Source organism: Acanthochromis polyacanthus, chromosome 14 (genome assembly GCF_021347895.1).
Source record: "Acanthochromis polyacanthus isolate Apoly-LR-REF ecotype Palm Island chromosome 14, KAUST_Apoly_ChrSc, whole genome shotgun sequence".
Taxonomy (NCBI): domain Eukaryota; kingdom Metazoa; phylum Chordata; class Actinopteri; family Pomacentridae; genus Acanthochromis; species Acanthochromis polyacanthus.
Genome location: NC_067126.1, coordinates 811406 through 823786, shown reverse-complemented (window position 1 = coordinate 823786; position 12381 = coordinate 811406). Strand labels below are relative to the sequence as shown.

The 12381-nt window shown below is 47.7% G+C and overlaps 2 protein-coding genes across 2 annotated transcripts in view; one reads left to right on the top strand and one right to left on the bottom strand.

The window, feature by feature from the left end:
- The window catches only part of ttn.2 (titin, tandem duplicate 2), a 276686-nt gene extending 267127 nt beyond the window's left edge, over positions 1 to 9559 (top strand). The window contains 6 exon segments of the mRNA XM_051959375.1: positions 69 to 374; positions 522 to 904; positions 1019 to 1229; positions 1335 to 7061; positions 7160 to 7453; positions 8225 to 9559. Coding sequence (XP_051815335.1) covers positions 69 to 374; positions 522 to 904; positions 1019 to 1229; positions 1335 to 7061; positions 7160 to 7453; positions 8225 to 8517 — 7214 coding nt within the window. The 3' untranslated portion in view covers positions 8518 to 9559.
- A 682-nt stretch (positions 9560 to 10241) lies between these two features.
- LOC127537240 (twitchin-like) lies at positions 10242 to 11368 on the bottom strand. Its single transcript, XM_051959374.1, has 2 exons — positions 10363 to 11368; positions 10242 to 10256 (listed from the first exon to the last, which is right to left on the bottom strand). Exons 1-2 carry the CDS (start codon positions 11281 to 11283, stop codon positions 10242 to 10244), a joined length of 936 nt encoding a protein of 311 aa, XP_051815334.1. The 5' UTR covers positions 11284 to 11368.
- Positions 11369 to 12381: the final 1013 nt, after the last annotated feature.

The following is a 12381-nucleotide window of genomic DNA, read 5'->3' as shown; positions in this document are numbered from 1 at the left end:
AGATTGGACTTGGACTTGTTACATGACATGTCATGACATGTCTGTAATTGTTTTTGTTTTTTTTCCAGACAAACCATGCATCCCCGATGGACCCGTGGTTGTTGAAGCTCTACTCAAGAGCTCAGTTGTAATCAGCTGGAAGGTTCCCAAGGACGATGGAGGGTCTGTGATCACCAACTATATTGTGGAGAAACGTGAGGCGAAAGAAGGTGAAACATGGCACCTGGTGTCCTCCTCTGTCTCTGGCACCACCTGCCGTGTGCCAAACCTGATAGAGAATGCCGGCTATTACTTCAGAGTTTCTGCCCAGAATCAGTATGGAGTCAGCGAGCCTCTGGAAATCCCATCAGTGGTTATCATCAAAAGTCCATTCGGTAAGTCCAGTTGTATTTTTTTCTCCAGTTTTGTGAGCAGAAAAGCTAACCCTCTCTTCTGTCAGAGAGACAGAAGCACAGACAGAAGCAGAAGAGGAAGTGATAAGAAGTAGAGCACTGTAATAAAACCTCCTGTTTGCTTCCCAGAAAAACCTGGCATTCCACAGCAGCCCTTCATCATCAGCTCCACCAAGGACTCCTGTGTTGTCTGCTGGAAGCCTCCAAGCAGCGATGGAGGAGCTAAGATCACCAATTACTACCTGGAGAAACGTGAGAAGAAGCAGAACAAGTGGATGTCAATAACCACCAAGAAGATTGTGGAGACCAGTTATGAAGTCACTGGCTTGATCGAGGGCTTTGAGTATGAGTTCCGTGTCAAATGTGAGAACATGGGTGGTGAGAGTGACTGGAGCGAGATCTCTGCACCCATCATCCCCAAGTCCGACCAGTCTCCCCGTGCTCCTGCATTCAGGGAGGAGATCAGAGACATGACTGTCAAATACCATGCCAATGCCACCTTTGTCACAAAGGTACAGCACTGACCTCACATTGCATATATGCTGTCAAAAGCTGCCACAGGCTGTGCTGATCACTGAAGGTATAAATACATCGACAACTTAACAATTTATTTTATCTGTGACCAGGTGGTGGGCCATCCAAAGCCTGTGGTGAAATGGTACCGCAGTGGAAAGGAGATCCTGGCAGATGGAACCAAGATCAAAGCCCAGGAGTTCAAGGGAGGCTACTACCAGCTGGTCATTACTGCCGCTGATGAGAATGATGTCTCAGTCTACCAAGTCAGAGCAACCAATTCTTCTGGATCCGTCTCTACAACTGCCAATCTGGAGGTGGAAGGTAAGAGTCGAGAGATCAGTCGAGAGATCAGTCAAGATATCAAGTAATATTACTTCATTGCACAGACAACATCAAAAAGCTATAACCCCTGTAATCTGATTTCAGTTCCTGCCAAGATTCACCTGCCCAAAGAGCTCCAGGGAATGGGAGCAGTCCACGCTGTTCGCGGTGATCACATCACCATCAAGATCCCCATTTCTGGCAAGCCTGAGCCAGCAATCACTTGGCAGAAGGGTCAGGAGATCCTCTCCAACTCTCCGTATCATCAAGTCATTACTACCAGGTCCTTTACCTCCCTCGTTTTCCAAAAGGGAGTTCAGAGAAGGGATACTGGCTACTACATCATCACTGCAAAGAACAGATTTGGAACGGACAAGCAAACAATTGAGGTGAGCGTGGCTGACATTCCTGAAGCTCCAAAGGGACTGGTGGTCAGCGACATTGCACGGGATTCCATTACCCTGACCTGGGAACCCCCTGCCAATGATGGTGGAAGTGATATTGTCAGCTACATTGTGGAGAAGTGTCCCACCACTGCTGACAGGTGGATCCGTGCTGGACAAACCACTGACTGCAGCATCACCATTATCAACGTATTTGGAAAAACAAAATACCAGTTCCGTGTTATTGCAGAGAATCAGTTTGGCCTAAGCTCTCCCTCTAACCCAACCGACCCCATCACCACAAAGGAAGACAAGTCTGTCATTAGGAACTATGATGAGGAAGTGGATGAAGCCAGGGAGATCACCAAGGAGGAGGCACTGTTCTATAAGGTCAAAGAGCTGTCCTCCAAGTACATCATCTCTGAGGAGCTTTCTCGCTGTCAGTTCGGAGTGGTCCACCGCTGCGTGGAGATTGCTTCAAAGAAGACCTTTATGGCCAAATTCATCAAGGTCAAAGGAACTGATCGTGAGTTAGTTCTCAGGGAAATTGAGGCCCTCAATGTTGCAAGACACAAGAACCTCATCTATCTGCATGAATACTTTGAAAGTATGGAAGAGATCATCCTGATATTTGAATTTATCTCTGGAGTGGACATCTTTGAGCGTCTTGGCACCAGCAACTTTGAGCTGACAGAGCAGGAGATTGTTCGTTACCTGAGACAGGTATGTTCTGCTCTCAAATTCCTGCACAGCCACAACTTTGGCCACTTCGATATCCGCCCAGACAACGTTGTCTACACCACCAGGAGAAGCACCAACGTAAAGATCATTGAAATGGGCCAGGCCAGACTGCTGGTACCAGGAGAGAACATCAGAATGCTGTTCTCAGCACCAGAGTACTGTGCCCCTGAGGTCCATCACCACGACCTGGTCACAACAGCCACTGACATGTGGTCTGTTGGTGTTATGGCATACGTTCTGCTCAGTGGCCTCAATCCATTTGCATCAGAGTCCACAACAAAGATGATTGAGAACATCTCCAACTGTGAGTACGTCTTTGACAGTGAAGCATTTAAGGACATCAGCCTGGAGGCTATGGACTTTGTGGACAGACTTCTGGTGAAGGACAGGAAGCTCCGTATGACAGCGCATGAAGCTCTGGAGCACCCATGGTTAAAGATGAAGATTGAGCATGTCAGCAACAAGGTCATCAGGACACTGAGACACAGACGGTACTATCAGGGTCTAGTGAAGAAGATCGATACCATTGTATCAGCAGCTCGTGTGGCATATGGCGGCGCCTTTAGGAACCAGAGAGGCTTGGCTGTAGGTAAAGTGAAGATTGGAAGTGAGTACCGTGGTCTGCGTGCTGGTCCTGTAATGCATGGCTCAGCTGAGAAAGGCGGTCATGTCAGATTTACGTGTAGCATCGTCAACTATGACAAGAGCACACAGGTGTCGTGGTACTTTGGCAACCGTCAGCTGCACCCGAGCCCCAAGTATGAAATTACTTACAGCAATGGTTTTGCCTGCATCTACGTAAAAGACATTGAAGAGAGTGATGATGGTGTATACAGATGCAAAGTGGTGAGTGATGATGGAGAGGACAGTGTTTATGGAGAGCTCTTTGTTGACACAGTGAGGAGCATCAGAGAGCACTACCTCAGTCGCACCATCAAGAAACTAAGGAGGAGAGTCGACAAGACAAAACTCCTGCAGAGACCACCAGAGTTCACTCTGCCACTGTACAATCGCACCGCCTACATTGGCGAAGACGTGCGCTTTGGCGTTACTATCACCGTGCACCCAGAGCCTTACGTGACGTGGCTCAAGAATGGAGAAAGGATCAAGGAGGGTGATGATGACAGCAAGTACACGTTCACCACTGATAAGGGTCTGTACCAGCTCCTGATCCACAATGTCGATGTGACCGATGGTGCTGAATACACTGTCATGGCCCACAACAAATTTGGAGAAGACAGCTGCAAAGCCCGTCTCACTGTGACACCTCATCCTGTGATGGAGGAAACTATGAGGCCCATGTTCAAACGCCTGCTCGCGAATGTTGAGTGTATTGAGGGACACAGCGTACGCTTTGAACTCAGAGTCTCAGGAATCCCAGTTCCCACACTGAAATGGGAAAAGGATGGCCGTCCACTACAGTTTGGCCCCAAGGTCATTGTCATACAGGAAGACATTGATTATCATGTGCTCCACATTCGAGAGACTCTGCTCGAGGACTCTGGTGTGTACAAAGTTACCGCAACCAACTCTGCTGGCTCTACGAGCTGCCAGGCCACACTGAAGGTGGACCGTATTACCTACACCAGGAGGGAATATAAGAGTGACGAGGAGAAGCACAGACACGTACAGAAACAAATCGAAAAGACCAACAAAATGGCTCAGCAAATTGTTGCCACCGAGGAGCTCGTACCACTGAACCCCACAGCTCAGGAAGCTCTCAAATTCGCTGCAGAGATGTACAAACCTGCGGTGAGCACAAAGAATGTCGAAGGAGAGTTTGATATCACAGAGGTCAAGTCTGACACCAAGAAGCTTGAGGAGGAGAGGAGGATCTTCATGCCCTACGAGATCCCTGAGCCTGTGGTTCATGATCCCAGAGTTCTGGATGAGGACAAAGGCATCAAACAGTTTGTGCCGCTGTCTGACATGAAGTGGTACCGCAAGTTGAGAGATCAGTATGAGGTTCCAGAGAGGATGGAGAGAATTGTACAGAAGAGGCAGAGGCGCATTCGTCTGTCAAGGTGGGAGCAGTTCTATGTCATGCCCCTCCCCAGAATAACTGACCAATACAGACCGAGGTGGCGTATACCAAAACTCACTCTGGATGATCTGGAGACAGTCAGACCTGCACGCCGCTCACCCTCTCCTGAATCTGAGGCCTCTTTCCGATCCAGGAGGAGATCTCTGGGAGACCTCAGTGACGAGGAGCTGCTGGTGCCAGTGGAGGACTACCTGTCGATGAGGAGAACAGAGGAGGAGGAGAAGATGATGTTTGAGGATGAACTGGAGCTTGGCTTCTCTGCTTCTCCTGTCGGCAGCCCTGTTCGCACCGAGCGGCGTCTGGTGGAACATGATGAGAGAAGGGTTAGTCAGGAAGTCAGGCACGAGGCTGTCGAGGTCAAAGAGGCAAAGAAGAAACGCACTATTTCTCAGTTCATGAGGAGGAGAAGGTCGCTGTCGCCTACTTACATTGAGCTGATGCGTCCAGTCTCAGAGCTGATCAGGCCATTGAGAGCTAGGCCTTCGGCCGACGCAGAGGGTCTAGCTAGGGCAGCAGTTGTGGAAAGGCGTTCCCCCACCCCAGAGAGAACCCGACCCCGCTCGCCTAGCCCCATCAGGTCAGTTGAGAGATCATCCCGCTCCTCCTCGAGATTTGAGCGGTCCGCCCGCTTTGACATCATGTCCCGCTATGAGGCTAGAAAGGCTGCCCTTAAATCTGAGAGGAAGTATCAGGTCGTCAGTCAGACTCCATTCAGCCTGGATCATACTCCTCGTGTGACTGTCAGAATGCGCTCTCATCGCATCCCAATTGGCCAGGACACCAAGTTTACCCTAAACATCCAAGCTAAGCCAGAGGCCGAGGTCACATGGTTTCACAATGGTGACGCAATCTCTGAAAGCAGCGACAAATACATCTTCACCAACATGAGTGGTGTTCTGACCATCACTATTCTGGACTGCCAGGAGGAGGACAGTGGCACATATCGTTGTGTGTGCTCCAACTCTAAGGGTGAAGCGTCAGACTATGCCACCCTGGAAGTGTCAGGCGGAGGTTACACCACCTTCTCTTCCCGCCGCAGAGATGAGGAACCTCCCAAAGCTTATGTCCCTGAAGTCACTCGCATTGACCACTATCACACAACCCACTTCAAAGCTGGTTATGCTTCAAAGACTTCCTTGGAGGTGGAGGAGACCAAGTCCAAGTTAACCGAGACGCACGAGATTGTAACACGTGAAAGATACGGTGCCTCCACTGAGAGGTACTCATCTGCTGAGAGGTATGACGCCTCTATCAAATATGCCTCCACTGAATACCTCTCATCTGACTCCTCCTACTCTTCAGACAAGTTTTCTCTGACTGGAAAACAGACCATATCTGAAGCTAAAATGAAATCTTCTGCTGCTGCTGAGGAAGTTTCTGTTCACAAGGTGAAACCTTCTCTTTCTGCCAGAATCCTCACCAAGCCTCAGTCAGTCACAGTCGCAGAAGGAGAGACAGCCAGATTCTTCTGTGATATTGATGGAGAGCCAGCATCCACTGTTACATGGATTCATGAGAGTCAAACCATTGTCTCCTCTAACCGCATCCAGGTCACCACAACTCAGTACAAATCTAGCCTGGAGATCTCCTCCGTGACAACCTCTGATGAGGGCAGGTACACTGTCATTGTGGAGAACTCAGCAGGCAGACAGGAGGCTCACTTCACTTTGACTATCCACAGACCAGTTCCCAAAGAACCCATGACATCTGTGAAGTCACCCACTCCTAGCGTAAAGTCACCCGAGCCTTCTGCCACATCACCTGTTCCCTCCATAACTTCTCCCATTCCCAGTTTAAAGTCACCTGAGGCCAGTATCAAATCCCCTGAACCTTCTGTTAAATCACCAACACCGAGCGTGAAGTCTCCTGAACCAGAAGGAATTAAATCTCCTCAGAGCATGAAATCACCTGAACCATCTGCCCCCTCTCCAGCATCGGGCTTAAAGTCACCAGCTCCAAGTGTCAAATCTCCAGAACCTGAAGGAGTTAAGTCACCGCGTGGTGTAAAGTCTCCTGAACCCAGGGTCAAGTCACCAGGGAGTGTGAAGTCACCAGAACCTGAGGACAGTAAATCACCTCGGGGTGTCAAATCTCCAGAACCTGCAGGAATCAAAACACCAAGAGGCGTGAAGTCCCCAGAACCTGCAGCGGGAGTTAAGTCACCGCGTGGCATCAAGTCCCCAGAACCGTCCGGCATCAAGTCACCGACGAGGGCACTCAAGTCCCCTGAACCTGAGGGAATCAAATCACCTCCCAGGGTGAAGTCTCCCCCTCCCATTATGTCTCCCAAGAGGGTTGTGTCTCCACCCACCGTCAAATCCCCAACACCAAAACCTCCCAAGGTCATGAGTCAGCTGACAGCCGAAGCTTACGAAGGCTCGGTGAGGATGTCCTGTATGTGCGAGAGCAATGTCAGAGAGGTGGTGTGGTACGTCAGTGGGAGGAGGCTTTCACAGAGCAGCCGCTTTGAGTTGCACTACTCTGAGGGCTCCTGCAGCCTTCTGATCCACGATCTGGCAGACAGCGACCAGGGAGAGTACACCTGTGAAATGACATCAGATGGAGGCGTCTCTAAATCATCCTTTTCCTTTACTGGACAGGTGTTTCAGTCCATACGTAAGAAGATTACAGCCTACTGTGAGCAGCAGCAAGTGGCACTTAAAGGTAAGCAATGTGATCCGCTGCTTGCACATTAGAGGACTGCCAACTGCTGTGAAATGACCTTAATTATGGAGATTTGTTGTTCCCATCTCCTTCAACAGAATCAGCAGTGATGAGTCACAAGGAGTCATCGTCGTCCATCAGCTCATCCGTAAGGATGAAGAAAGAAGTACATACAGTGGAGGAGTCTTCCTCCTTCTCTTCCTCTGCCCAGCAGGCAATGATGTCCTCCATGATGGAGTCCAGTTCGTTTAGCAGCATGGCAGCTGAGATGAAGTTTGAGACCATGTCCATGTCCAGTATGTCTTCCATGACATCTGAGACGTACGCCATGAGCTCCAGCAGCCTCACAGAGATGGCGTCCCACATGGAAGGATCCTCACTGAGAGCCATCGGTAGGATAGTGATTATAGCCTGTGGAACTTTGTCTTGTGTAGCAGTGGTTCTGTTTTAGCTTCCTCGCTGATATTCACTGTGGACTAATTGGGCTAGGTTTTCGGTTTTAAAACTGAAATAAACAACTACTAATCAGAATGAACCAACGAATGAGTTAAGTTTAGCAAAACAAAGCTTTTTCATAACTGATTCTTGTGGCTACTCACGTTAAACTCTATGAACCCACCCATAGGTTAAAAAAGGATGTTATACATATCATTTTCAAATTGCCAAACTTATGCTGTTTATCGGCAAAAAAAATTAAGGAAACAAAACAAAATTAGAGAAAAACTAAACATGGTGGATGAATAAATAAATGCAGCATGGTTCAGAAACAGAACAGAGGAGAAAGTTGTTGGCGATCCACTCAGCATGGAGAAACATCTACAGATGATGAGCAGAGTAGAGAGGAAAGGTTTTAGAGGCTATAAAACTATAACCGTTAAATACGGATGCAGTGTCTGGAAACCCCATTTGGACTCTTTCAGTGAAACGAGTAATCCAAAATTCAACTGTCGTTCAGCTTTGTTGTCATGTTTCTGGTTTCCATCGTTCTGTCATAGTGCACAGAAGACATTTCAGAATTCTCTCTGCTTCTAGTCATGGTTGTGCTGTTGGCATAGAGGTATATATGGCAGTGAAAATGGGACAGGAAAAGAAAACAGGATTTCAGAGGATTGATGAAAACAGTTTTCTTCACTGTCCTCACATTCATGTTTTGTGGTTTGCAGGTTCTGCTCCGAGAATCGAAGCTCTGCCGGAGGACATCAGTATTGAGCCGGGCAAAGTCCTGACAGTCGCCTGCGCCTTCTCTGGTGATGCCAAACACATCGAGTGGTCTCGCGGTGGCAAAATCATCAAGGTGACTGCTGGTGGCCGCTTCCACATCGAGACAACAGAGGACCTGACCACCCTCATCATCACCGGGGTGAAGGAGGAAGATGCTGGAACCTACACCCTCAGGCTGTCCAATGAGCTCGGATCGGACACAGCGACTGTTCACATTAGCATTCGATCAGTGTAAAGATAATCAAACCCTCCAAACTTCCCCTTTTCCCTTCTTCCATGCCTTTTTATTTATTAATTGAGCACAACAATCTACTGGATAAAGATCTGGATTTCTGTTCTTGTAAATATAAACTATTTTTGTACCAAACTTGACATTAATTTATGCCAAACTAGACTAAAGTCTAAAGTTGTTATAAATGTGCCATATTGGACAATTATGACTTAGGATTTTTGATCCATTTTTCTGTGACATGTACATAATGTATATAGCCGAATTTACCGGTTATGGGAAATGTATGCATTGTTATTTATGACAATAATATTAACTGAAACAAAATGAAACTAAATGTGGTCTAACAGGAGAAAGTTCCAGCAGGAACGAATACCCTGTCAGACTGAGAAACCAAACTCTGTGCCTCAACGATAAGTTGAAGTCTTAAGATTGCCTCAGCAGGTAGAGAGTCTCCCTGCTGATGATAACTCAATCAGAGACAAAACTATGAATGCACTGCTGGAGACTGAGTGGTGCTTTTGTTGTAACAGGAGCGTGAGATCCTGAGTGCTGTTAGCATTTACCCTCATGTTAGCAGGACGACCGGACCTCACGCTCTGACTGATTATGTCATACCGCCATTTCAATGACATGCTCACAGTGCGAGCGGCCTGCACTCCCTGAGCACAAGTGTTTCTTTTTGTTTTGTGCTCTGCTTCTGGCAAACGACCGCTCGATCGATCGGGCTCTTCAGTCGTACCATCAACCTGGCCAATCACATAAAACAAGCAGAGCCCCCGCTGTGCTCGTTTGCAGAGGCAGAGCTGTTTCTTGGAGGCTGCAGTGTGTTTGTGCGTTAGGTTTTAGAAGTTCACATCGGTCACGCTGGGCGCCACCAAGCAGCATCAACCACCTGATGCTGCTGGATGAGGATGAAGTGAGGTCTGGCCTCGCATGGTACCCCGCACTTTGGTTTGATTCAAGTTAGAGTTGTAGCATTGAATATTTTCGCAGCCTCCTTGAGTTTTTCTGCAATTATTGACTTAATAAAGCATGATTATCAGCACTACAGAAATCCTCTGCTCTGGTTATTCATGGTTACTACTTTTTCATGCTTTTATCTGAAAAACATATTTCATGTATAAAGTTTTCATTTCTGTTTATGGTTAACTTGATATTACGGGTCACGCGTCCATGTGTAGCAGTCGGTATGCCATGTTTACAAAGATGTGTAGATTTAGAGTTTGTTTTGACTGGAAATGATAAATGACAGAAGTCTCACACATCAGTCTATCAAGATTTATTTATAGAACACTTCACAACACTCAAAGGTGACCAAAGTGCTTTCCAGTTAAAATCAAACAGTAAAATTAGAATAAAATTACAATAAAAGCAAATTAAAAGAGAGGAACAATAGAACATGTCAACAAATAAAATCGAATGAGATAAAAAAAGATAAAATGTCACCACATTACTGAGTAGTAAAAGTCAGTTTAAAAAGATATGTTTTGAGCCGGGCTTTGAAAAGGCCGAAGTCGGTGATGGTGCGCATGTCGGGGGGCAGTTTGTTCCAGAGTCAGGGGGCAGTTTGTTTCACAATCAGGGGGCAGTTTGTTCCACAATCAGGGGGCAGTTTGCTCCAGAGTCAGGGGGCAGTTTCTTCCAGAGTCTGGGTGCAGCGATTGAAAAGGCTCGATCCCCCCAGTGTTTATACCTGGCCCGAGGGGGGCCGCTGAGATTCTCGAGAGTCAGCACATATTTGCCTGTATCAAATCTGTCAACATTCTCAATGACTAGCATGGTGTAAGAGCTTGTCACTTCAATCTGAGCACATTCATTCAGAGTGCCATCGGCCTTTGACCATCTGACCTCAGGCTCAGGCTTTCCTCTAATAGTCACAAACAAACGCAGGGTGGCAGTAGCACGAACATTGACCATCTTTCTCAGATCGGCATCCAGTTCAACTTCTGGAGCCTCCAGCTTCTCTGCAGCGATCACGGACCCAGGCAAGTCCACATGCTCTCCTACTCCCTCAGGAGGTCCTGGTGGATAAGTGGCATCGCAGGCCTTGATGTATGGAGTTGGTGCACTAGGCTTTCCCACACCAGCAGCATTTTCAGCCGACACCCTGAACTCATAAGAGTGGCCCTCTGTGAGACCAGTGCATCTGAATCTCAGATCATTCAGCCTCTTCTTGTTGCACTTAGTCCATCTGATGCCATCTTTGTCACGTTTTTCAAGAACATATCCTTCAATCTCAGCTCCTCCGTTATTCTCAGGCCTCTCCCAGGTGAGTACTATAGAGTCCCTGGTGATGGCACTGGCCTCTGGAGTGGATGGGGCACTGGGAGTGGTGAAAGGGTTACGAGCAATAACCGGCTCTGATTCCAAAGGCTCACCAACACCGTATTTATTGACAGCAGTGACCCTAAAGATGTATTCATTTCCAGGAAGCAGTTTGGTGATTTTGTAACTGATTGCTTGGATCTTGGGCTCAACCATGGTCCACGACAAACGGCTGGTTTCTCGCTTCTCAATGATGTAGTGAGAGATGCTAGCTCCACCGTCGTGTGAAGGATGGCTCCAGTGCAGATAACATTTCTCAGCTGTGACACCTTTAACCTCCAGTGGGCCATCGGGAGGACCAGGTCTATCCAGAACTTTAACACTAACAGGGACCATCTTTACTCCTCCCACATTGACAAGCTTGAGGACAAAGTGGCCACCATCCACTCTGATGCAGTCCTTGACTGTCAGGATGGTACGTGTAAGTGTGGTCTTGATCTCCATTCTCGGTGTTGTTTTGTCAATCTCCTTTCCATCTTTTAACCAAATGACCTCAGGAAGAGGTTTGCCAGTGTAGTCAGCATCAATGACAAATGTTATCTCAGGAGCAGGATGACCCTTGAATGGAATGCAGATTCTCATGGTTTGTTTATCTTTATCTTTCTGGTGTCTTACTTCTATGTGATTTTTGGTGTTCTATTTAAACTGCTCCCCTGCACACATCTCTAACCCTAACCTGCCCCCTGCCCTGCCCTGGCCTCTAACCCTAACCTGTCCCCTGCCCTGGCCTGGCCTCTAACCCTAACCTGTCTGTCCTTCCTTCTTTCTCTCTGACTGTCTCTTTCTGTCTTTTTGTCTGTATTTTTGTCTGACTGTCTGTCTTTCTGTCTGTCTGTCTGTCTGACTGTATTTCTGTCTGTCTTTCTGTCTGTCTGTCTATCTGACTGTCTTTTTGTCTGACTGTCTGTCTGTCTGACATTTCAATGGATTAAGCTCTGCTGTGTGTTGCTTTTCACGATACTGTCTCTTTAAAAGATCGCCTTTTGATGACGTTGTGTAGGCACTGGAGATGAGAGACTGTAGAGAAACGTCATTGCACACAAAACATAAAAGATAGGTCTTTATAATGCACATAAATCGGCCGGGGGACGTTAGCCCGCTGGGCTGGAGGAAAAACACAGAGACGTATGATCCTGCTTGCTGGCGAGAAACATCGGTGGACGGTGACGGAACGGCCAGCGACCGAACGAGCGACCGAACGAGCGAGCGAACGAGCGAGCGAGGGGTATGAACGGATGGTTAGCCTATGTATGCTAATGACTGCATGCTATCGGAATGCTAATGTGGGGCTTCGCTAGGGTTTGCTTGAAATTTATTAAAGGACAAATCCAAAAATGTTGCTTTGCGGTATTATGGCCATTGCACTTGGTTTATCAACAACCGATGTGGATGCAAATTTGTCTGTTTCTCAGGGCGAAAGGACCAGAGACATCATCGGGTTCCTTTTGTGCTGGTTGGCTGCCACGAAGACAGCCGGGGGGAGACACACGCATATGGTTAGGGTCGTGTAAGAGGACGGGGACAGATTGATGATGTGAGTAT